General features: G+C 53.4%; 2 protein-coding genes across 2 annotated transcripts; both read left to right on the plus strand.

The window, feature by feature from the left end:
* Positions 1-10,187: 10,187 nt before the first annotated feature.
* On the plus strand, positions 10,188-11,638 carry PG997_004130 (uncharacterized protein; the record flags this gene model as incomplete). Its single annotated transcript, XM_066808445.1, has 4 exons — positions 10,188-10,656; positions 10,711-11,122; positions 11,181-11,264; positions 11,326-11,638. 4 exons carry the CDS (start codon positions 10,188-10,190, stop codon positions 11,636-11,638), a joined length of 1,278 nt encoding a protein of 425 aa, XP_066672063.1.
* Positions 11,639-18,930: 7,292 nt separating this feature from the next.
* PG997_004131 (Cullin family protein) lies at positions 18,931-21,535 on the plus strand (the record flags this gene model as incomplete). The annotated part of the gene is made up of 3 exons (XM_066808446.1): positions 18,931-20,464; positions 20,521-21,179; positions 21,245-21,535. 3 exons carry the CDS (start codon positions 18,931-18,933, stop codon positions 21,533-21,535), a joined length of 2,484 nt encoding a protein of 827 aa, XP_066672064.1.
* Between the last annotated feature and the right edge of the window lie 4,054 nt (positions 21,536-25,589).

Below are 25,589 nucleotides of genomic sequence, written 5' to 3' on the forward strand. Positions count from 1 at the left end.
CCGTGTGCGAATACCGACACCTTTGGAGAAGTTTAGTTTCCTGTCATATGCGTAGGTAGAGAGACTTGGTGGGCTGGCTTACATGTACGAGACCAATATAGAGTGCGTTGTCTATGTGGTGTTTCTTCTACGTTATGATACGATACGTCAGTACGTACGTGGTCTGGAGGTCTAGCTTCCCGGGCACCCGAACTGCCTGGCTGGTGTACTTCTGTGGAAAAAAGCTGAGGTACTCGTACTGCCTCCGACTATGGTGCAGTGAGTAATAGTAGTATTGGTCCAGTTCATGCCCTTCGAGGCTTCTCTCGTCGCTTATGTATTTCTACCTTACTTACTCTGTCTGTATATACTCATCTCTCCCCCCTCTGCACGTTTCCAGGGCTGTCGGGGTGAAGGGGGTCTGGCTATCGCTTTCGTTGCCATGATCTCGGACTTCTCCCATGGTCATCGCCCAGGGAAGAAAGTTTCCAGAGCCTTCGCTATCTCTAAGGGGGGTATTTCTAAGCAAGGAACGCCAAAGATGGACACCCCACGCATTGCTGGGGTTGGAAAGAAACTGGTATCCAGATAGTAGCAAGTACTTGCCGTGCTCCATCGTCGCTGTCGCTGTCGCCATCTATCGAATCTAATAAAAGAAGCAACAGGGTTCTGGTGAGCCGCAGTTCATTAGGGGGTGTTGTATTGTATTGCATCCTCTCCATATATAACGTACGAGTGTACAATACGCCGCACAGCAAATTGACTGTTATGGAGTCGTTCTAGTCTACTGTGCCGCCGCCGCAAACACCTCCTATCCACTCCTCCTCTTCGTCACAACGTGTCTGCCTCGTTGCCTAACGGCCGATGAGCAGTTGCACGACATCAACAAGGTATACGCGAGGCGGGCAAGGCGCCACATGGTCATTTGCCGTTGGGGCTAGTGTGGTCATATTCAGATTGGGTTCCTGCCGCCGAAAGGAAGTCCTTCCGCGGAGCAAATACTCACCGGGACTTTGAAGGGGTCACGTCAACGAGAGGCTTGTTGTTGGTCCTGTCCAAGCCGTTTCGAGCTATGCCACTGGTATTGTGTTCTCTCATAGCAGCTGACGTTGAGAATACAGCTCGCCTCCCCCTTGGCGTTGATAGCCTAACTTACATGTACTGGGCTGGAGAAAGCACAGATCCGTGACCGTGGCACTGGGTTGCTGATTGCGGGGGCAACCTGCTGGCTGCGGAGCTCGGAACTATCCCTTCCTCTCTAGCGGTGGGTGGACGAGTTGGAAAAAGGGGAGTCAGCACTCAATCAAGCCTCTGTAGAAGATTCACCCCAGTCCCCCTGGTATAGGTGCCATGTAGAGTCAACCTGGACCCAGAGCGTTGAAGGATTGACACGTACTGTCTGCAGTCTAAACGGTCATTGGCAGCATGGATGGCTCTTGGCTCAGTTGGGTGCTGCGCTCGCATTGCCTCGACGTTTGCGGTCCCGAATCCGATGCCTGTGCAACACCTGCACATTGGAAAGCATATTTCTTACCTTGCGTTGATGGACACGCTATATCATGCAGGTCGTGCTAAACCGAGTAAAACTGTGCGAGCGTGGGATGGCCCAAGGGTCAGGGGTGGGATGTTCCCTGCCTGCCACTTTGGAGCTCTCCGCCAGGATATTCTGGCCATGGCTGAAGATGAACTGGGGACAGTTGACAGCCAGGGGCAGTCTAATATGAAGAGGTGCCTGCGAGGAGTCCAGGCTGCGGGACAACGGTAAGTGATTCGGCTTGTCTTCATCGAGTATGTGCGCCACAGCCTGATGTGCGGGAGGATCGACGAACTGCATACTGCATCGCCTTGGAACTGAGAAACATCCGCGATGAATTGATATATTGGTGAAGTCCCAGCACTGTATCGTATATGGTAAGCCTGCCCGATTCGTCGGAGGCGAGGGCGAGAAGGGGTCCAACCACTGGGCCACAGTTGCGTGAAACGGGAGACAAACGCGCCGACATAGTTTGACCCCCCCGATGTAAAGGGAATGTGAAAAGGTGTCTATCACTCAGACCGGATTGGCGCCCACGTGGAGTGGTAGATGGTGGTATCAGCAAAAAACAACAGCCCCCCCACGACAAGGTGATCCGGTTGGACAGACATTCAAGCAAGTCGTCCAGGTTGACGACTCCAAGGTGAAGAAAGTAAGCCCTCCCCCTGCAGGATGATGCTGGCATTTCTGCATGTTGCCCGTTTTCTCTACTTGCTACCCACCCTCTTCCAAAGAACGAGTATGCCTGGTGTACCTAGGATGATGGCTTATGACGATATTCCCACGTTGGGACATCATTCCGGCCCATCCTGTGAGGTGAGCAGGCTTCTACAAAGGCCGTTGTTTTCCCCTGAGAGAACCTAATGCACCTGGAGGCGCCGAAATCCTGCACTGTCAAGACTGCTGTTAAGGGCACGGGAGTAGGTGACGGGAACGAGTGAGGGCCCTGGCGAGCCGCCCATTAAGCACCCTGTGCAGCCAGCCACGAGGCATTCTTTTCTTTTCCCCCATCCTGATGTTTATTTTTGTCCCAAGGCACAGCGGCGATCGCTGAATTACTCACGGCTCATCACAAGTGGCATGGCTACATGGGTTTCGATGGATCTGTCGTCGTTAGACAGCTGGAAAGGCCGGGAGATTCGAGTATGTCCGTAACTGCACTGGCCGGTACCAAGTAACGAAGTAGGCGTGCAGCATGCACCACCGCTATCATGGCTGATATCAACGACATGGGGGGCAGGCCAGCGAGTAAAGCTCCGTGTCACACAGTCCCACGCGCAGAAGATTGGCGGTCCCAGTGCCATCAACCGTGTCTGGTGACTTTCGTCGTTTCCCTCTCCCTCGCCGAGTGTTTAGGCAAATACGACCAAGTCGTGAATATCCAGCGCCTTCTCGAGAGAGTTTAGTCTCCGTCAGTACATGTAAATAATCTGAGGTAAGTCAGTAGGTTACTAGGTAAGGCCGGTAGGGTTCAGTGGGTGAGGTGGCTGAGCGGACAGACTATGTATCTATCCCTATCCCCTGCCGGCCGTTAGCAGATTGGACAGATGCCTAGACGCTTGCAGAAAGGGTCCGGAAGATTGGTACAGTAATACTATATGTGCGCTTAGGCAGGTGGGTGCATTGTCTTACTGACGTCCTTGTGCATGATTAATCTAACTGGGCACATGGGCATGGCGTGCCATTCAAGCCAAGTAGATGCTCCATACATACACTCCTTTTCCAACTATAGGACTCCAGGTACAGACTGTCCAAGTGGACCGCGATCGCGAGGGGACCGCATCTCGGTAGGAGCTAGGAGAGTATTAGGCTTGCACTAAGCAAAGTGGCAGTGCGCTGGTCGACGATCCGGCCAGTGGCCCTGTGTCCAGCCCGGATTTTATGGAGACCATGATCTAAAGATAGAATGTCAGCTCCGTCATCTCCATCAACAACGTGGTTCCCCCGAAAGAACACGCTGGGTCGCGGAGAATCACTACTATGGCCGCCTAGAAGTTAACCTTGAAGCATGGAAGAAACAGGGCAGGCTGGGCGGTACATGACGACATAGCAGTGAAGACGGCAAGGGGACCAGGACGTCCACCAGTCATCTCGGACTTTTTGCGAGGGCTTGGCTTGGCAGAGGAGACGGCCCAATGGGGGAAAACACGGCGCGGCAGTGTGGGCTCGAAGCTGCACATCCGATCCCGTCGTCCTCTGCTGTCTGCTGCGCGCCCTTTTCCCTTCCATCCTGGCAGAACTCTTTAGGCTTGGTCTACGCGAAACGGAGCCTCTCGTGGAGTTGCCAGATGCCAGCCACGTCCCGGGCCATAGGATGGCTGGGATGGCCGACCAAGAGAATTCCGAACCGTTGGGCGCGCCACGATTGCTTGCTGTATGATTTGTTCTGCCTGTGTGTAACCCCCTGTCTGCCGGGCCCTTCTGGTCCTGGTCCTGGGCCTGGTCCTAACTGGCCCTAGTGATTGCAGTAGCATGTATGGCGCACTATGAGCCGGCGTAGACGTAGCTGATGCAACGCGGCGCAACGCCTAATTTTGTTTCCTTGCCAATCGGTCGAGGCGTGTCCCAACACGGGAGGTGACTCGCCGGCACTGGGCGCAGCTGGGTCAAACCGTTGCGTTCCGGCTATGGAACATCGTTATAGAGATCAAGAGATGCCGAAAAGTGCAAGAGCAAGAGCAAAGCCAGAGGTCGTGGGTCCTGGGCGATCAGCTCGGTATTATCCCAGAAGTGTCGGTGAAGCTAACAGTGGGCCCCTAAAAGCCCCTGGCTTCAGTATACATGCAGTTTACCCAGTCGAGACGGGTGGTGGTGGTGGTGGACTTGGTTTGTACAACGAGCGGTTGTTCATCCAGTCGTGGGGGAGCGCGGCTATGCGATATCCTCATAGCAAACAAGACGGGAAGGCAGAATCAAGCGCCGGCCGATGTTCATTCCACTCCACGGTATTGCCGTCTCGTGTACGGAAGTGCGTGATGGCCCAACAGCCGGGGATTCCATAAGAGTACAAGAGCAGTACGGGCCGCAGTACCTTAGGTAAGCAAGTATGTATGCAAATACCTAGTGTGGTCATTGATCGCCTGCTTGGCAAAATGCAACTGGAGACCCGATATACCGTATGCGTGACCGTATGATATGCACGTTGTAGTACAAGCAGCCTACGATCAGGCGTTATACTCCGAAGGTTTCACAGGTAGCCTGGGAGCTATAGAGCATGTACTCGAGGGTACTACATGATTCCACCATCCATGGATCCTATCTTGCAAGGGCGGCATTGGCGGGAAGCTCAACGTGGGAGTGTAACCTCCATTTCTCCCCCATCCTTGGCAGTACGACAGCAGGGGACTTTCTCATCAGGCGTGTGGATGGTAGTCAGTAGTGGTGATAGTCCTTGGGTGCAGTGGCATGCAGATATGGCCTATAAGCTACGCCCATATACCGCCAAATCGCACACATGCCACAGCTCTTGTTGTCTTGATAGGACAGCGGCAGGCTGCAAAGGTTAGACCGGCCCCGAAGATGGTCCCCTCCACAATGTGCATTGTTCATGGCTGTCATCATTTACCCAGAACAGCCAGAGTCAGTCAGCCAGCTAGTTGCCGTTAGATCGGGACGTTTCAGCCTGCCTGGCAGTGCCAAAACCAGACGCACCCAAGGCGGATCCGACCTATCATCAAATTCAAGTGTACACAATCAATGTTGCTTACCAACTGTCGCCCGTCTCGCCTGGAACCGCTGGAACCCCTTCTCCAACAAGTCCTAGAGGGAAAAGTGCAAAGGAGAAAAGAAGAGCATGCAACAGGGGGAAACCACTGCCATCATGAGCGAACCAAAACTACTCGGGATTGCGCTGGTCAGTCCACACACCAGACTAGTCTCGAGAGCAGCCAATATGAAGCTGCAACTAAATGAGGACATCCACCGGACTAGCAGCGACTTACAGAGGACCCTTGTTTTCCCACTCAGCAACGACGCGGCACAGTCGCCAGCTCGCCGAAAAGGGCGACGATTCCGGTGAGTGCGAAGCTGCGAGTTGAGATAGGCTGTTTCATGAAACCCCGAGGGTCCCGTCGCTGCCTGCTTGTGCGAATCGGACCAGCTGAGGCCACGATTGAGATGTGCAACCATCTGCTACCCCAAACCTACCCAACCATCTCCAGCAATCGTTCTTAGGGCCTCCTATGCGTATGGTCCGATAGTATTGTTTCTTGTTGGTTATTCGGCTCCAATATACTCTTTCTGGACACAACCAGTGCAGCCTTGTGCATCGAGGGTGGGCATCAGCTATTGCCCTGATTTTGACCCAAGTGTGTGTGTGCCCGGTCGTCACTTGTACTGGCTGGCTTACACATGCTTCATGAGTTGGTTGTCTTCTTTGGAAGGAACCCGAATCATTGTTGTACATTCAGTCCTCCCTTGCCGTGGATCGTGAGCTTACCTACTTTGTACTTGGCGTGTTCTCTCCGGCCCAGCTGCCGCGCAGAATTTCAGAATTTGGGTTGTACCAAGATCCTGTCGAAGTCGATAGAAGGCAACCGTTCAATATCCTTGTTGGTCTTGAAGAGCGTTGGGACTGCCGCGGGGTGGCCAAGACAGTCACACTGCTCGTTTGCGCTGTAAACCATTAGCATTTCTGATCACACAACTACCGTCCGTTGGTTGAATGTGGCTGTAATGCATCTTGGGTTGCAAGATGGGCACAATACTGCCGGATCTTGCACATTGGTCCTTTGCCACTTGAAGTTAGATCCTCCTCCCTGAGCATGCGTGAAGTTACATAAGCTGGCGTTGCCATGCATCCATATGCTACGTAGGATGCGCCCGGGTAAGGGCTCGAGGTAGTCTTCGGACCCAGCCTGCTTGAGATGAAACATAGCGCCTGCAAGCTCGGCCTGGTAGCTCGAAGCTGCCATAAGCTGGCATAATAAGGCAGAGAGGATGGTTTGACTTGTGATATCGTAGTCGTAGGGTAGAGGGGGGCCAACAGCCTGCTGGGCTTGGCTCAGGAAAGCGCATTGCTTCTCACAGGAACATAACGGCAAACGATAAAGTTAGGGATTCCATGGCCCGACGCGCCTGAAGATAGTTGCCCAGAAAAGAGATGGACTTCAAGCCGCAGATACTTTGAGCATTGACTGGTCGACTTTGCGACGGGCGAAGACCCGGTTCTCCCGTTCTCTGGTTGGACCTGCAAGAATCTCCTCCCGGCAAGGCTTGCATGAGTAATGGTCTGACAGTGTAACTCACCTGTCGTTGTGCAAAGGAACCCCTGAAGCCCATGTCGGCATGGAGCAACAATGCACGATGCTGCAGCTGTGCTAATCAAGGCAAATGAGGTAGAATATAACCATACCAACGTATAGAAACAAGATAGCACTGCCGGACATTATGAAGCGATGCTTGCGAACGTCCGGCTGCTGTCAAGCCAACCAGCAATAAGGGGTTTTCGACACGTCGATCAAGGACGGCAACTCGTGGGAAAGAAGAGCTGAGGAAGACGACCACCGGTTCCGATACTGGATGTCAGAACCTCCCTGTCCCTGGTCATTAGGTCCCTACCAGCCCTACAGAGCAGACCAATGGGCATTGTCTCGAGTAGGTACTTCCCGTCCCTACCTCTCTCCAGCTCTCTCGCTCTCTCGCTCTCTCCCGCAGACAGCAGCCCGGCCGAAGCGAACGTAAGCCGAGGAGAAAGAGTTAGCATCTACCGCCGTATGTGAACGGAGTCTCCCCAAAGCAGGTAAACGTAGAATCATGTTACTGAAATTGGCTTCTTAGTAATGCGCAGGTAGCTTAGCAATTTGTCAGTGGGCGCTGCTGGTACGCCGGGCCTGTACCCCAAATGGCTGTATCTCGAAATAAGTTCAGGTGTTCGTGTTCATGGGGGGCCGCAATCCAGTCAACAGATTGTGTACGTGGTAAGGCAGCGTAAGCAAGATCAGAAATCACGTTATGTCGGCACCGTTTGCACCAAGAAAAAGGGCGTTCTGATTGGAAGGGGGGGAGCACTCGGCGGGATGCGCTAACGTACTCAAATCCAGTGCTTAAGTGATAAAGTGCTACGATGTGGAAAGAACAGTGCAGGCGGTTGCAGTCAGGTCGGGTACTTTGAAAGGTTACCTTTGGCTTGGCTTGGCTTATTAGAGATACATGTACATAAGTAAGTAGGTACAGACAGAGCCCCCACACCCCCCAGAGCGTCCATGCCACACACACTCTCTCTCTCGCTCTGTCGGGCGCGTTCAACTCTCTCTTCCTCCGCGCAATTCGTCCCCAATAGAGTCCTAATCATTAACGTTGGAAGGATAGGTAGAAACTGCTAGGTTAGGGGGAAGTACCATTCGATAATGCTAATCATCCAATGCCCGCCTACCTATCCGGTTTATACGTGCGTGCGTGTGTGCGTGCATACATATATACGGCAAGTTGAACAACGCACACTGAGCTGAAGAGGGCTGGTGGTACTTGGGGAAAGTATGTCGGGCTTCCCCTACGATTAACTGAAGATCTATCGAGAGCACAGACGCTTCTTCCACTTCCGTTGGATGCTTCCATTCCTGTCGTATGGATTATGTAGCTTGATAGTGTCAATGTAACTGCAATCTTCCCAGCTACTCCAAATCTTGGTGGTGTGGGCTGGAATATGCGTCCAGACGTTATACATGGCGGGGAGAGAAGAGAATTAGAAGAAAGAAGAAAACAGAACAAAAGGGTCCTGGAGCGTTGCATTGCATAGGGTACGTACGGTGTAATCTAGCTCTAACCACATGGGATAGGATGGGATGGGATGGATGGTGATGGTGATGGTGATGTGGTAGTGGTGGTGTTATTGCTCCAACCCACCATGCTCTTTAATTCGTCGCCTGGTACCACCCTGGCTGACCCCCTCTGGCTGGCTGCTCCGGCTGGGGACCCCCCCCAATGCGGCTAGGCAGGCAAAGAACCACGATCAGCGCTGCGCTTGACGTTGACGTTCCACATCATTTTTTTCTGCCCGCGCCCAGGCGCCTATTGCCGCCGTAGACGAGGCGGCCACAAACGGGCTAGTGACTTGACAGCGAGAGCCCAAGGGGCTGGGATTCGGATCCTTCTAATAAAGGGCCTGTGTCCTTTTCCTTCAAGCCATTTTCCAGACGGCTTCTTTGATGGGGCCTTCGATGTGCCCCTCTAACTCTGATTCTCTCTCTTGCTCTCTCTCTCTCTCGCACACCTCTTCGGACGGACACACAGACTCTGACTCTCACCCACGCACCGCACACACGCTCGCACCCACAACCGCAACCGCAACCGCAACCAACCCCAAAGATCAAAGATTAAAGATTTGATTTGTCTGTGGCCATTAAACTTGGCTGGCCGTCAAGGTGAATGGGCGGGTGTCTCATCCTCGCCCACTGATAGAGAGCCTGTAGACGCCGTAACCACCGCCCGCAAAGCAGGGCGCTGGCGCTCTTTTCTTTCCTTGACAAACCCGATGCAACAGTACCTAATGCATGGCCTTGGATCTGTTCCAGCGTAGCCCATTCTAGAAGGCCGTTCGAAGAACGCAGTGGTCGAGATGCCGCCGTTTCGCTTGGTTCAGGCCTGCAGTGCGGGCATGGCCAGGGTCCATTCTGGATTTCATACCTGCAATGCCCTGTCTGCTGACCCCGTCTCCCGCACACTGACTTTGGGCTCTGTCGGATTGACTGCCTTGATCCTTTGCCATTCTTCCCCCTTTGGCTTTACTTTATACGCTGGGCCCTATGTTTAGTGTGCGGACTGCCTCGAGCAAGCCACCCCGGCCTTGCTCGACAGCCGGTTATGGTTGTGTGTAAGTGGTCAAGTGCGAACTTTTCCGTTCATGGCAGGCTTAGGAACAGGCAAAGCGCCAGCAAGCATAACGGCTAGGCTGGCGACTACACGGGACTTCGGGACCTGGTCAACGAGAACTGCTGGAGCCTATTGATCCTCGAAGCCATCCCGCCACCAGCGTACCGTTGTGTAGGTAATGCTCGCTGCCCATGCTTAGTCGTGCTGGGCTGGCACTAGGGCGCAGGGCAGGGCAGGGGCAGGGGCACGTCTACACGCCACCCCCTCATCAGCACTTACGAGGCACACGCCTCCCTCTCCTCGCCGAACCGTCGAATGTATAACCCACCCCCCTGGTCACTTGGGTGACTCTTGCGCCGCTCGTACTCTGTACCTCCCGATCCCAAGGCCCGCTATTCGGGGTGGGTTCGTTTCTCGGCCACCCCTGTCAGGTACCCCAGGGTACTTTGGCGCTAAGCCCGAAGTCTTCTTGTTCCTCTTTGCGGCGCGCGATACCTACCAGACCCAAGGTTCAAGGACTGCTAGTCCTGTGCTTTGCTCCACCACGCAAGTACTACTTACTGCCTCGCATCAGTTCATAAGCATCAACTGCCCTGCCTGCCAGTTCCATCTTGTCGGAGGCTGAGAGACTTAAAGGCTACGATGACCAAAGATAGCTCTTGATCACTTTCCAGTCCACCATCTTGGAGCCTCACCTTCACCCAGCAACTCGAGCCCGCAGCCTTTATAAGTCTTGTAGGAACGCCTCCTCTGCCGCCGCCCTTGCTACCTAGTGGTCTCACTTTTCGAAGACGGAAGACGCCGTTATCAGATCCTGTGTATGTGAACTTCACCTCGACCATCCCGTCTTTGCCACAGTCTCCCAATGGACCCGTCTCGTCAGGACCAGCTCGGTGATGAAGACTTACACTTACATTCATCTAGCTCCAGACTCACAAGAATACCCTCCCCTTCGGTGGACGACTCGCCTAACAACTTGACGCCGTCGAATACCCCTGGCAACTTGCTGCTCGACTTCGATCGACCAGTAACATCCCGCAGGACCCACCCGCAGGACCGTATAATAAGTCCGGCTTCCCACTACTCCGCATCTACTTCAGTGCCTTCTCATCCACCATCTCTCCCTTCTTCATACCATCTCGGATTCCCCGGGGACATAGAGGGACAGTCCCGGTTTGCTTGTGCTCCTTCGTTGCGCGTTCATCCCGCCCCCGAGCTCGATACCTCTTCGCCACATTCATCACGCTCAACCATCGCGGATATGAGTACTGTTGCAGTCCATTACGACTCGAGATTCGAGATGGGTGTCCCGCGCAGTTCCTACACTTGGCCTGGTGAGTAAAACAGCCAACTCGATGCCCCTAGTGTGTTGGTCTAACAAGGCGTAGACGCGGGGGCAGACCTTCTCGGCCATGACCTGGGGTCCGTCAGCCATGGTTCCGATGTCAGCTTAACTCCGCCCAGCACGTCAAGATCCGTCACATCCAGTCCACCCCGCGGAACCTTGACACCAGAGCAGCGCGAGCTGAAAAGACAGCGAGACCTGGCCCGCCGTGACTCGAAGGCCTCGATGCGAGCCCGCCGCGGCATGAGCGGTTCTTACAACTCGCACTCTCCCCCAGTGTCGATGAATGAGTTCCAGCCATCATCCGCACTGCCAGTTTATACGACCTCGTCATCTCAGATCTCTCTGTTGGCTGAGCCGGTCACCACAGTTTCCGGAACAGGCTACATACCGTCTTATTCTTCGCCTCTGCCGGAACCGAGCCACTCGATGTTTTCTGGCAACTTCGCTTCTCTGTACGTTATCTACGGGAGACGGAATGGATTTCTCCAGATGACTAACAATGGCTGCTAGACCGACCAACGCATACATGAACATGGATTATCCACCCGCGTATCCCCCGGCGTCCACAAGCCACTCTGCGAACTCGCATTATGAGTAAGACCATTGTTCACCTTCCTATTTTTAGACTTAGTGTCTAATATGTTTTATTTACTAGGACTGCGCGGCCCTCGTCGATGCAAGATGGCCATACGTTTTACCCCGTGCCACACGTCCCGTTATCTGGAAGCAGTCCAAACCACGATGGCCATGTACGAGTCGTCCAGAGCCGGCCCAAGCCTCAGTGCTGGGAGCACGGGTGCAACGGTCGACAGTTTTCTACCTTCAGCAATCTGCTCCGACACCAACGCGAGAAGTCGGGCCAGGCAGCCAAGGCAGTGTGCCCGAATTGCGGGGCCGAATTTACTCGGACGACAGCAAGAAACGGCCACCTCGCTCACGACAAATGCAAGCAACGCCGAAACTCGTAGTAGTCGCTCCTACCTCTCCTACTTTTTCTTCCTGTTTCACCTATACGATCGTTTACGAGGGACCATGTACTTTAGCAGGAGTTTCTGGCTTAGAAAATTGTTTTTTTTGGGGGTGTTTGTGTGTGCAACAGCCGAAACGGCTCCCGGCGGGAATTTATGGAAGGGCATCTTACGGAGGCATTTGCAGATATACGTTTCCAGTATATAAGGGATTCTGAAGCCAATGGGGGAGTGCCAGGTTGGCATGCGCGTCAGTTACCATATACCCCCCTTTTTTATTTTGTATTTTCCCCGCGGGCGAAGCTCATTTTCTGCCCCTTTTTTGTTATTTTTTTTTCGGGGTGCATTTTTGGTTGAAATCTTTCTTTCTTTTCAGCAAGCATTTTGTTTTGGGGGTTTGAACTAGTTACTCTTCTCGAAGTTTTCGACTGTACATTAGAACGCTGCTAGAGTATATTTGTTTTTGTTGCTCCTGGTTGGGCTCCAAAGGAGATGGCATCTAAATCCAAGATTTGGGCCACCAAATGAAACCGACCGTATCTACTGTTCATAGCCTGCTACCTCTTGTTGCCCACTTGTGTATAGACGACAAAGATTCGGTAATTGATGGCCGTCGCTCTCTAGCTGCATTTGCAAGTGCATGTACGGACTGACACTGCGATATAAAAAAAGTGACGTCGCCCCGGCCAAAGGTTGTTGGCTGCATCTCTCGGGGTTTCCAAGGCAATGGATGCAGGCCCGTCGCTTAAATGGCACTTGCAGGAGCTCTGGGAATTCATCCGCTAGTATTGCTACTCTAAAACGTGCTCGCTCGAGCCGATCGCTGCAGGTTCAGAGAGACTTATGTCATCCGATCAGGGTCAGGCACGCGCGTGCGCACAAGCACACCCACAGACACATCTCCAGCTCATGGTAAGACGAGAGGTGCTTGTACCACACCACCACTCGCTACGCCGGAGCAGGCCGGGCTTGGGTGGGTTTGCTCTTCCCCGACCTGACCACCGCGTCGGATAGAGGTACATACCTAATGTAGGTATCATCATGGATGTATGTTATATGTATGTAAGTAAGCACTGCACACAGCTAGCTCTAAAAATGTATCTTGATGTGAGTAATTTGACCACGCATCTCGTCCCGCAGGTCGGTCGGTAATGTAATAATGATAATGCACTGTGGAGTAAGAAAACCACGTCACAATCTGCTTTTCTTAAAATAGGCATATGCTGCAATTCTCAAACATGACAGCCACGATCGGCTCGTCCTAACGAGGCGGCACAGCGGCGTGTGGGTGTGGGTGTGTGCTATGTAATAGGCGGTGGTGGGAGACAAGAAAGAAGCAGAAGCAGAAGCAGAAGAAGAAGAAGAGTCGGAGCGAGCGTGCATTGCGATGCAATTTGGGGGCCCGATCACTGGTCACTGACCACAGACGGAAGGTGGATGGAGACCAAGAAAGACAAAGTGACGACCGGGCAACACACGTGGAACCGGGGTCCGAAGAGCGAAGAAGAGCGAAAGAGAGGGTGGGCGGGCATTCGAGATGACTGGTCGGCGCAGCACCTTGTTACATGCAGACATCATGAGAGGGAGCAATAGCGCAGGGCCAGTATCATCAACTCGGAGCTGCATTACATGACCACGTTGGCCGCGCATGGCTGCTTGCTACCTGTAAGCTGGAAGATGGAGGGACTTCTTTTCGAATGCCAATGTCACCACCCCCCGCCGGATGACATCGACCACCATTCGTCGGAGGTCGGGGAAGGCTTCAAGCCCTCAGCACCACCACCAACCAAACCAAACCAGCCTGTTTCATCATTGATGAAACTTCTATCCATGTTCTTTTCCCTTTTCTTGCTTGTCTGTTCGACCGCCCATCCCATCCAGGAGCAGATCATCCAGGGCCTGGCTTCCTTCCCGTTGACGATTTTCCTTCCATCTCGTCCGTTTTCGTTCAACCCCGCTGTCCATCATTTTGTTCTGCATTGCACAGCCATCTTTTTTTTTTAGTCGATCATTACGCCGTACGGTAACCGCTCAAAATAGAAACATTTCCCCCTCTTCCTCCAAGCCGGATCATTACATCAATAGCCATAACATCAGATAGATTGGCATGGAGATGCATGTCCACCAACGGACGCGCCCCATATTTCAATGGCAACGACTCGACTCTTTTGTGTGAAGCTGAATACCCCAGGCTGCGCAGGTAAGACGCAGCGGCCAGTAACAAGACAGGCCGGTTCAGCAGCCAAGACTTAGCGACATGTACACATGCATTGTGACCAGCACGGTCTCCCGTGAGTAAGTACCTACATAATGTACCTACCTATCTTACTTTACCTTCCTCTACAGGGAGCATGGGATATGACAATATCTTCAAGGCGCCAGCCGTCACCCCGTGCTGACGCCTGGTTGGAAATCGGCGACCACCATCGCTTATTGTGCATTGTACTCTGACAAGTAAGTACTATGCATGTAGGTACGGGCTCATGCTGGGATGCTGCTTGGCAGAGCTTCCAGGGCTGTTCGGAGAAGGGCAAGGAATCTGCATGGAACCTTCCAACAGTGGTCTTACCTACAGCAGGGCACGTGGAAAAGCACTGGGAGGAGGAAGGGTGTAGCGCATGCTGACCATGTTGGCAGAAGATGCAGCCATCACGTGGGATGAGCCATGTTTTCCTCCCCTCTGACTTCTGACTGACTGCTCTTCATGCCTGTCTTAGCAGGCTGGTGTCGCTTATGCCACTCACTGGCTGGGCTTCTCCAGACTGGATCGCCGGGTTCTATTCTAGGAGCAAAAGCAACGGCCCCCGTTGCTAAGTTTCCCTGCATCTTGCTACATCTCACTGGATTGGACCTCGACCCTCGACGGAGGAGGACGCATCTATCTAGCTGCATACTCTACCCTGCTGCCTCGTGTTTCCAGGCCCGTCTGTCAGTGCATGTGTGTAGGTATGTATGTGTACCCCGCACACCACCTTACGATTACTCGTTCCGTACACTCATTCACTCGTCAGGGCAGCGCGGTGATTGGGAGACCCGGCGAAACTCGATGCCCAGTACGGTGGATCTACTGACATTTGATAGTGGAGGATTTCAAGGTTGATCTACTCGATTACCGAATCAGGCAATCTTTACATTGACCCTGGACTGATACTTCCTCTTAACCCAACCTGGTCGTTTGTAACTGTTCCCGGCACCCGCGGATCCAGTAGCTCAAACTCCGACCACTCGCGACTACCTTACCTTACCGCACCAGTAACCCGCGACCTGTTGCATCTCCGCGCGGCAGGGGCGGCAACCGGAGCTCGCAATCGCTCTCAGGCGATTGGCCATCGCCGGAGGAGATGTGCTGGTAGCCCCAGACCGAGGAGCTCGTCATCTGACAAATTGGAGTCAGGCAAGCCATCTTGCTCCAAGCGCATTCGTTCGGGCCATACGGCTTTGTACCACATCCATTACACACACACACACACACACACACACGCAGACCGTAAGCGTAGATAAGAAGGCCTCCGAGCTGCACGAGGCACATTTCGTCTTGTCTTACGTTACCCATGACAAGTAAGGCAATTCGACCTCAAACTAGCCCTCACAGCCAGCTTATCCCACCAGTCAGCGTTGGGGGCCCCTTTGGAGGAAAGGGTGGCATTCAGAGGGTCGACCACGTGGGACGAATGCTGTGGCACAACCGATGGTGTGCCCGCGAGCATGAACTACTCAGATGGCAGGCACAACCCAGCTCTTATTCCCGTCCTCGACAACACGTACGGGTAATGCTTCTCATCTCAGGGCAGGGCTGGCCTGGAAATGACGGAGCTGTGGCCCATCTCCGCCCTCGTGTAAGCAAGCACGTATACCCAATATCTTGCATGATCAGTCGCGAAAGGTACCACCATTGCCGCCATGACAATGTATCTTCGCTGGGGTGGGTTGTCCCACGCTTATTTCTGTTGCTGTTGGCGATGGCGAAGCTGGCTGTTACTTTTTGAAAAGGAGAGCAGTGGCGGGTGCGCAGGTTGGAAATCCCCGACATGAAACAACACGCCGTGTTGGAGAGAGTGGACTCTCACTACGTGTGCCTGGAGGCGTCGTTTTGCGACCCCAAAATCTTCGAATAGCAACAGCACCGACGTTCCCGTTTTCGGGTATCTGGCCCTGGCGCCATTTGCTGGCTGCCTTTGTCGTATGCGGTAGGAGAGGTATGTATGTACTGAATTGATTTGGTCTCGACAACGACCCCCATTTCCCATCACCCTATGGTTCTGGGAATGCACACCGAGCGGAACAACACAATCGCGCAGGAGTCGGGCTTGAGGCCAGAGGCCAAACTCCAGAGCGGCTTGTGCGAGATCGGAGGTCGCTCGGCTTTGCGCCCAATCAGAAGCGTTCCTCCGCTATGCAGCCTTACCGAGCCAGACGGAACGGGAAGAGCGCGGACATGTCACTGTCACGATGATGGGCTGGTTTGTGCCCAGCAACGGCAAGGACCCTTGGGGTGGAGAGGGAGCTCTCGTTCATTGGCCACTCATTCATCGAACGACGCAAGACAAAATGACACAGTCGGACGCCATGACGGATGAGGGTGCTTGTGATCGATCTTAGAGTAGCTTCCGCCTGGCTTTCTGTATCGCAAGCCACAAAATCACAGATACACTCACCTTGTCGCTCGATATAGTGCAGTACAGTACAGTACAGTACAGTACAGTAAGAGCTGCGGCATGATGATGACACGCCTACGGAGTAGTAAGTAAGCGATCGAGGTACCGACTACATGTAGAACACTGAAGCCTCTCCCACCCCTGTCCTTGTCGGACGCCCGTGCAGTGGGGTCGGGACAGGCCTTCCACATTTCTCAGCTTGCACCCACTCCGCCAACTGGTACTCGCCGACTTCGACTGCGAATGACCGCCAAGTTGACGATGCCGCCGGTTCAGCCTGGTAGCTGAAACTGTAACAGACCTTCAGGTCACTGCTTACCTCATGATTCGCGTCTAATGTATCTACAAGAGAAGCTAAGCAGGGAGGCAAGAGTATATGTAAAGCTATAAATATAGTGGTAGACGTAGACATAAGTAGATATGGTTGTTCATGGATCTTCCTTGTAGAATAATTGCATCCATCCCGTTGCGGTGGAACTGAAGGCACAATAAGGTTTTCTTTCACATTTCTTTTCCATTCCGTCCTTCGCCTTCAGGACCGGTATTATTGTTTATACTCCAAGAGTGGTTTCACGACGAGTATCCCTCTTCGCGCTTACCAACAAGCTGGATCTGGGCCGGCTGCTCCCCGGCACCATGCCCGTACCTCGTCCGTCCATCCCATCAACCCGGATCGTCCTTGGTCTCCCATTTCACCGAACCAAGGCAACTGTTGCTCCGAACAGAGCACGACCAATCAGAAATGCCCCATCGGAGATTTAACGACTCACGTTGGCTGCTCGAGGGAGGGACATGATCCACCTCATTTGTGCCGACTGGTCGAGTCCTTCCGCAAGCGCATCTCCATGCTGCTGGCACTGGTGATTTCGTTATGTAGTGGATGACGGGTAACAACCACCACCGTTACACATGGCTGCACCCTATCCAGATCGAGAGGAGGAAGAAGAAGAAGAACAAGAACAAGAAATACGCCGCATGATGAGATCACATAACACAACACGTAATTGTACTACTGTACTTGCGGTATGATGAACGGCATGTGTAGCATACCACCTAATTCGCAAATTGCCTTTTCTAGCATCATTGCGGCACATGTTTGTTGGTCCAGAAGAGAGAGCATTCTGGGAGACCCATTTGCTGGTTTAGGTACACATCATCAATTGAACTGCAGCCCCGTCACGGGCCCAATGAAAGTGCATTCCATTGATGATTGCTCTTCTCCCCCAACATGCGCCCTGTGACCAAGCTTCATGTTATGACTCTCGGATCCGAATGGACCGAATGGAGAGGCTTTTCCCAAGCAGCATGGTTATTCGGATAACAGCCCCCTTTGCTCAGGTATGAAGGTGGTCCGATTTTCTTTTTTGAACGGTCGAGGTCCCAGTTCCCGTGTCTTCCCGTTCGCTCTTCCTTCCCCTGCCCTATACGTGGGGTTAAAACAGGGACTTTGTCTGCATTGCGACAAGTCAACTAAATTAGCGACAGTGGTTGTGGTGGTGGTGGTAGCAGTAGCAGTAGCGGCAGCAGTAGCGCAGCGCGCTGAGCCCTGCGAGTGGGCATGGACCAGCTGGGTTGCGGACTTTAGCTACCTACAACCTACATGTAGCCAGAGCCAACTCATGCATACAATACAGTAAGCAAAAGCCTACTATGTATGTAGGTAAGTCATGAGGTATGGATAGCATCGAATTAGACACAGCCAAACAATTTGACATCGGTTGACGTGTAACACACGGCAAGCAGCCCTACCCGACTACAGCTGCTGTTATGGCCAAGTTGAGGCTGGCCTGTGTCTTGGGCTGAAGCTCGGGGTAAAGTGAACCTTGGAACCGTCTGGTCAAGGGCCTTGCTTGCTCTCGCTCTCAGCACGAAGTACCCGAGAGTACAACGTGCACCCCAGCAACTGGAAGGTCCCCATATATCTTTTTGCGTCCCTCCACCGTCCCATGCACCACTCCCCGGGTCTACCGGATTCATCTAGCCGGTGTGCCTTCAAAGCTGCAGCCCGCCCTGAAGCTACTGCAGTGGAAAAGATGTGCGCTCAGCTCAGACCAAGCCCAGTAGAAAAGGCACCTCCCGTAGGTCCATACTGACCAAAGCTTTGACGCGGTATAGACGCGGTCTCCTGTGCCGCCGGGACTACTCGACGCCGAAATTGACAATCAACTGCGCCGTGCCTAGTGATGTAGATCAACCGACTCAGCGGCTTTAACGGTATTGAACGCCAAGCACAAGGTAGGAGGCAGTCAAGTCATCTCGGGTTGCAGGTTCCCTGGGGCCGGATAGTAGCTTGAGGTATCTTAAGTACTTAAGTACCTACCAATAGACGCGCGGGGATCCAGCTGGCAAGCCGCGCTAGATTGACGCAGTAGCCGGTCTCTCACCGCCTACCCGAAACGGTCGCCCCAACAACAAACGCTTGCTACGAAGCATATTGAAGCATCGACATCTAAACGCCGACGACAAGCCTCGACCAGTGTGCACAGGCGACAAAAAGAAGGCGAAACCCAAAGAAGTAAACGCAAGGAGGTTCTGCTAGACCACCGGGACGACTACTTGTTTTGCGGCAAGTCTTCATGATGATGTGTTGGCTGCCTCGCAACACTCTTGGCCGGACAACATAATGGCAGACACCAAATGGAACGCGGCCAAGCGCCGCGTATTCCAGTCCGTCTTCCACACCAGCTTCTCACAGCCAACGCCCACGTCCACTCCATCCCTCGGATACTGGGAGCCCGGACAGTCTTTTGGGGGCCGCTGGCCTCCACCCCACAGAAGAAGCACGCCGACCTGCCCTCTTCCCAGGAGCCGCGTTTGCCCTTCTCTCCGGAGAATCCCCATGCAACTGACCAGACGCGCTTTGACCGCTCCTGGCACGCCGTGACTTCGCGCATCGCCCTTCCACCCTCTGTAGCAGCCGAGGACTCCTTCGGGCCTCTTCCAAGCCCACAGGATGCTGACGACGATGGCTTGTTCATGAGTGCGCTGCACGACATCCTGGACCCGGCCGGGCGTCTGCCCCTGGCCACACACACCGAGGACATCCTCTCGTGGCACACGCAGCAGGTGAGGCTGCACTTCGTCAACCATGTTGTGCCGCTGCTTTCCATCTGCGACAGCCACGCGGACCAGACGCAGGTGCTCCTCGGAAGCACGCGGACTCTGGAGGCTGCGCACAGGCAGTACGCATTCGGCATGTCCCTCGTCCTGCGCGGCATGGAGCATGGCGACGCGGACACCGCCCTCTCAAAGTTCCGCCGCGACCTCCACGCAATCGTTGGCAACTCAGTGTCCAACCCACTCATGGCAGCCTTGAGGTCTGTTCTGGGGCGATTGATGGCTACGGTGCTCGGAATTTACGGAGCGCCAAAGGCTCAACCCCGAGGGGCCCATGACTCCCCCGAAGTGGAAGAAGCACGACGCGAAGTTCTACAGCTTGTTGAATCCCTCTACAAAATCGGCCTAGCGGGAGAAAGGTTTCAAATTCTCTTCGCGGAGATACTCAACGAGTTGATGATCACCTATCTATACAAATTGTTTGCAGGCGTGTGGGAGAAGCGCACAGACCCATACGCAGTGCATCCTAGGCCGCGCTGCGTAGAGCAACTGATGGCCTGGATAGAAGAACGGTATGCTAGGTTAGCCGTCGAAGTCGCCAATCAACTGGGCAATGTGCAGGTCTCTTGGACCGACGTCGAGAAGTGGAAAGAAATCGCCATTGGTCGGCTGGCGGCATTGCGAATCACTGAGCTGTTTGACATCGTTATGAACTGGCCAGACAGCGAGGGGGCCGTAGAAGATCTACGATACGCTGTCACCACCCCGCGAAGGCGTCTCCAGTTGACAGATGCTTTCTCTAGCGCACTACAAAGGCGTCTGTTGCATCCGGGACGGTCAACGCTGGACATTTTGCGCACGTACATTTCCATGATCAGGACTTTCCAGAAGCTGGATCACTCCAGAGTGCTGCTGGACCGGGTAGCTTACTCCCTCCAACTCTACCTATGCACCCGGGAAGACACAGTGCGCATCATTGTCACGAGTCTGCTCTCGAGCCCCAAAGAAACCTTATCAGAAGCACGCAAGGTTAAGCTTGTCGAGCTGGCAGAGTTGCTCCATGATCCGAACCAAAGCCGCAGCGAGCGTCAAGATGACGAATGGGACGACCTTAGTTGGGTTCCGCCCCCATAGATGCTGGGTTGAATTACAAGCGACGGAAATCGGAAGACGTTATCGGCACGCTCATCGGCGCGTTGGGCTCGCCGGAGGTCTTCATCAAGGAATTCCAAAACATCATTGGCGAGCGGCTTCTCTCCGACCAAGTGGGCTTCGAGCAAGAAGTCGTGGTCTTGGACTTGCTCAAGAAGCGCTTTGGCGAATCCTTGCTGCAGGCATGTGACGTGATGATCAAGGACATCCAAGACTCGAAGAGACTCGACGGGGTCATACACCGAGGCGCGGTCAACCATCCTGATAAGGTTAAGCATGAGTGGGCGATCCATACCAAGATCCTCTCGCGGCTGTACTGGCCCGATATGGGCGAGGAGCCATTTGTTGTGCCCGAAGACATTGTGGACATGCAGAAGATGTATGAGACAATCTTCCAGCACCTGAAGCCGACGCGTACCCTCAAATGGCTCAACCACTTGGGCCAAGCCAAGGTGGAACTCGAGCTTGAAGACCGTACCATCAGCGAGGAGGTCCAGACATACGAAGCTGCTGTCATCAGTGCCTTTAGCGAGCATGCTGTCAGTGGAAGAAGCCCGAGCTGGACGTTCGAGGATCTGTGGATGCATCTGCAGATGGACGAGGACCTCCTCGCGGCCGCCCTGCGGTTCTGGGAGAAGAAGCAGGTGCTCCGCAAGCTGCCCAGCGACGAGTACGTAGTGATGGAGCGGCTGGAGCCGGCCGAGCAGCATCTGGCGTCCGAGAACAAAGCCTCGTCGTCAAGGGGGCCAAGGGCGCCAACGCGGCCGCCTCGACGCCGCGCAAGGCCAAGAAGCCGAGCGGCATAAGCGAGAAGGAGAAGGAGAAGCGGCAGGTCTATTGGCAGTTCATCGTGGGCATGCTGACCAACTCGAGCCCTGCGATGCCGCTGGGCCAAATCGCCATGATGATGAAGATGCTCATTGCCGACGGGTTTCCCTGGAGCAACGAGGAGCTGCAGGAGTTCCTCGGCGACAAGATTGCGGATGGCGAGTTGGAGCTCGCGGGCGGCAAGTATAAGCTCATCAAGAAGTGAATGGAATCAAGGAAGGAGGATAACAGACTTGAGCAACTTGCGTGCGCTCTACGGAGCGGCCCATTGTCGAGATTAGTCGGTCTCCTTTAATGACTGGATATCAGAAGCAAAAGCCCGCGGGACCAAGACTCTCAAGGCCCATGGTTTGATCATGTTAGATAGAATATCACGGGTAGGGGGTTAAGCATGAGAAATGAGAATAACATCATCAACCTATCTTTTTAAGGGTAAATGCCTCCTGCGGGGAAGATAGTTGGACGTGTGTGAGTGAAGCTTGGTAGTCGGCAATATGCATGGTACGAATTGCTTTGTCGGCGCCTTACGGCTTGCCTCATTCTGCGACGAAGGGTGGTGGTTAGGGGGAGATGGGCAGACAGTCACAAATTAATAGATGACTGCGAACATTACTGTAGCCATATGCGGCCTGAGATACCCGGGCAAACATCACCGCGTTCCCGACAATACAAGAAACGGCTACATCTTTAGAGTCGTAGCGCCGCTGCTGGGGAGGTGAAGGTATCGAGGGACATCTCTGACGCCAGGTAGCGGTATCAGGACCAACCTCACTTCTAACAATTCACATTCGTATTTTTGGGAACAAGAGAGAAACACACTAAATATTGATCTATCCAGGCAAGGTATATATTTCCCTGTTACTGCTGTAAGGCACCCTGCGGACCACACCTGCCCCTGATAGGTATCATGGTGCATTTGGGCTTGGCTCAAAAGTTAGATCGAGGCAGCGAAGGTGCTCTTATCTATGTATGGCTGTTGCTTGTAGATGGAAAGGGAGCGAGTATGCATAGACTGACTGCGTCGTGAGACGAGTCTCCTCTACCTGCCTACCTGCTTAGCGACGTGTCGGCTGGAAGACGCATTTCATACATGGATGGAAGGACCATGAAAAGCTGTTGATGGTCCTTAGCACTATGACAAGGCATAGGATGGATACGTATACATCATTGCCGGTGGCGTTCACGGTCTAGCGGGTTGTTTGATGCGGCGTGGTTAATATGCTTTATCCATTTTCTCATATTGCTTGTTTTTGATGCCATGATACCCATTTCAAAGCCATTCTCTCTTCAGAAGACTTCGCTGGAAAAAGCAAATCGATTCGCTGCTGTAAAGCAACTGTCTTCTATCGTAGCGTGGAAACTGAAGTAGTCCATCAAGCATATAGATCGCATCCATTGCGCCAGGTCCATATGTTTCGAGGCATCCGTATTCCTGCGAAGCTCTACGGCCCAGGAGAGAGCTGAGCAGCTCACAGCATGTACATGCTATGGTGTCCCCTTAATGGCAAACGCCTATGAAAACGTGCTATCCGCCAGGCGATGGTCCCACATAGCCAGGATGTTGTTCCTGGAGGTACCATGGCGGTAGTTTTCTGTGTAATATGTCTAGAACCTAATCTCGTTGTGTGCCCTACAAAATCTACTGATCACTTGTTAAAGATCACGCGGGCTCCAGGAAAAGGGGTCTGATGGTAGATGACTCAAGGTGCACAAGTGGTATATCGCTGACGATCTAATGGCATACGCCACCCGGGGACGATACCGACATGTTGTCTAACACGATTGAAAAGAACAAGGCGGAGCTTCTGTATCTGCAACCACGCTTGAGTCGTCCTGGAATGCGAGACTGGGAGTCTGAGTAAGGGATATACATATATATATATATCGCCCCTTTACGAAATACCGACGAGGGCGGTGACTGACCGTGCTGCCAACATAGCAGTATAGAATCCGATAGCGCGAACGTCATACAAAGTATGTAGGTAACCCTGATGGCGAAGAATGGACGGGACTTGCACCGTGGGGCAACGACACGATAGTGGCATGCGACTGGGTTGGCGAAGGCCCAGGCAAGCAAAGCAAGCCTGCAGATTTTGGGGGTTCTCAATGGAATGAAAGATGCTACTGTGAGCGGGAAGAGCCATCGTTGGGTCGCAGTCGACTTAGAGCGTATGATCGATCAATGGCATGCAAAGTCAGTCGTTCATTCATGGCCAATATAGATGGAGGGCGGGGGTTGATGGAGAGCGAGGGATGCGGTGTAAGGGTCCCTTCTGTGTGTCTGGCTATCACTTTTCGGGCACTCTTACACTCTTTTCCTCTTTCTCTCATATTTTTCTCTCTTCTTCTTCTTCTTCTTCTGGTCTCCCGGAAGCAAGGAGGGGTGGGTATGGCTTGGGAGAGGTAGAAAAAGCGACGAGTTGAGGCAATAAAATAAAATAAAAATAACCATGAGTCTTCGGCAGGGAGGAATGCTGTCTCTCGCTCTGTCCGTGTGTGTTGGTAGCTCTCGGCGCGCCCTTGCAGGCTTAGGTTAGTGGCAAGTACGTCGGTCCCCGCACCGACAATCAATGATGGGATTCCGAACCACGATGAGTTTAGAAAGTCGCGGCTGCAGCTGTTGATGTAGTGTTGGCATATTGCATGTTGAGGCGAGTAAAGATGGCGACTTGTAGATGCCGACCGTTCCGAGGCAGGATAGAGTCTGAAGTGAGATCGACTCTGTGTCATCCAACGAAACGAGGTGGACATTCCATTGAATAAATACCTACCTCGCACAAACACACACTTTCTCCCTCCCTCCCTCTCTTTTACTTGCTTTAGAGTTGTTGGACCACCCGCCTGACTCAACCTCAAGTTGCGACGTCCATGAATCAAGCAGCCCGACCAGGTGGTAATTACTGACAACCTAGGCATTGGCAATTCGGGTTTCTCTCTCTCTGTCTCTCTCTGTCTCTCTCTGTCTCTCTCTGTCTCTCTCTGTCTCTCTCTGTCTCTCTCTGTCTCTCTCTGTCTCTTCTGTGCGTGTGTGCCTACATCTTACTTGGTTACGGGGTGCCAACCCAGCCCAACCTAGCCAACCCTGGGGTCGATCAGTCCAGTAGTCGACCAATGGCGGTGTTTCACGGTCGAGAAACCTTCCAAGAATGACAAGGCCCGACTTCCCATGCTCCAATCAACTCACGCGCACCGACTCAACTTGGCAGCTTCTGGCGATTGGAATACTACGGTGATAAGTACGTATTGCGTTGTAAGTAGGCGAGTCAAGCAGCCCAAAGGAGATGGCATTTGCATTGGCATTTGCATTGGTTATGGCATGGTATCGCCCAAGGCTGGCTGGCTGGCTGGCTGGCACTCAGCTTTGTCAGTTGGTGGGGTGGGAAAAAGAATGAGTCCCATGATGCTGAGAACTTGTACACAAGAGGTAAAGACGAACACCCCCCCCCCCCTCCCCAATAGTTTCCCAGATGCCAAGTTTCGTCAGTTTCGCTGGCCTGGAACGAAACACGGTTTACTACGAGGCGTAGTCGTAACGCAACGTCAAAGCAAAGCAGAAGCCGTCAAGGTGCCACGGAGTCACAGAAATCACAGACGGCCCAGTCAGCTAGGCATCATTTTTACATTTGCCCGGCTGCATCAAGATTCAAGCAGCCCCGGCTCGCTCTGCCTTGTCGGGTAGGGCCCGAAGTCGAATGAGAGCGTGCCTGCGCACGCATGTCCAGATGTCCTTCCTCGCTCGCTGCTGGCTTGACTCTGACTCGGAAGTTGAGAGTCAATAGTCGCGGCTTCATATCGCCTACCTGATTCTGATCCGATGCCTGCTTCCGGACTCGGACTCCCTTACAAATATATCTGGTGGAAACCACTCACCCTACATACCTACCTACACAACACACAGTACATACAGTCAACCCAGTCAGTCGGTTGGTCGGTCGGTCTCAGCAGTCGAGCCAATGCAAACCGGTGAGTCCGGTCCAGAAGCAGGGGCGCGTAGTGTAGTGTAGTGTAGCGTAGCATAGCAGTGGCAGAGACAGGCTGCCAAGTAAGTATTGTCACGTAGAGGAGAAAAAGAAGGAAAGAAAGCGACAAGTCGCATGAGAAATGAGTCAGATCTAATGGGAAATTTGGGCTACCTACCTACATGCCTATCCTGTGGTGGCCGATAGGCGAGCGACCAGCTCAGTGGCCGCCGCCCGGGGCACATTACTCTCCTGGCTATTTGGATTTGGTGGTGGCGGCAAGGTGGTGCGGTGGTGCGG

Source organism: Apiospora hydei (genome assembly GCF_038363865.1).
Source record: "Apiospora hydei strain CBS 114990 chromosome Unknown utg000004l_segment0_segment0, whole genome shotgun sequence".
Lineage (NCBI taxonomy): Eukaryota > Fungi > Ascomycota > Sordariomycetes > Amphisphaeriales > Apiosporaceae > Apiospora > Apiospora hydei.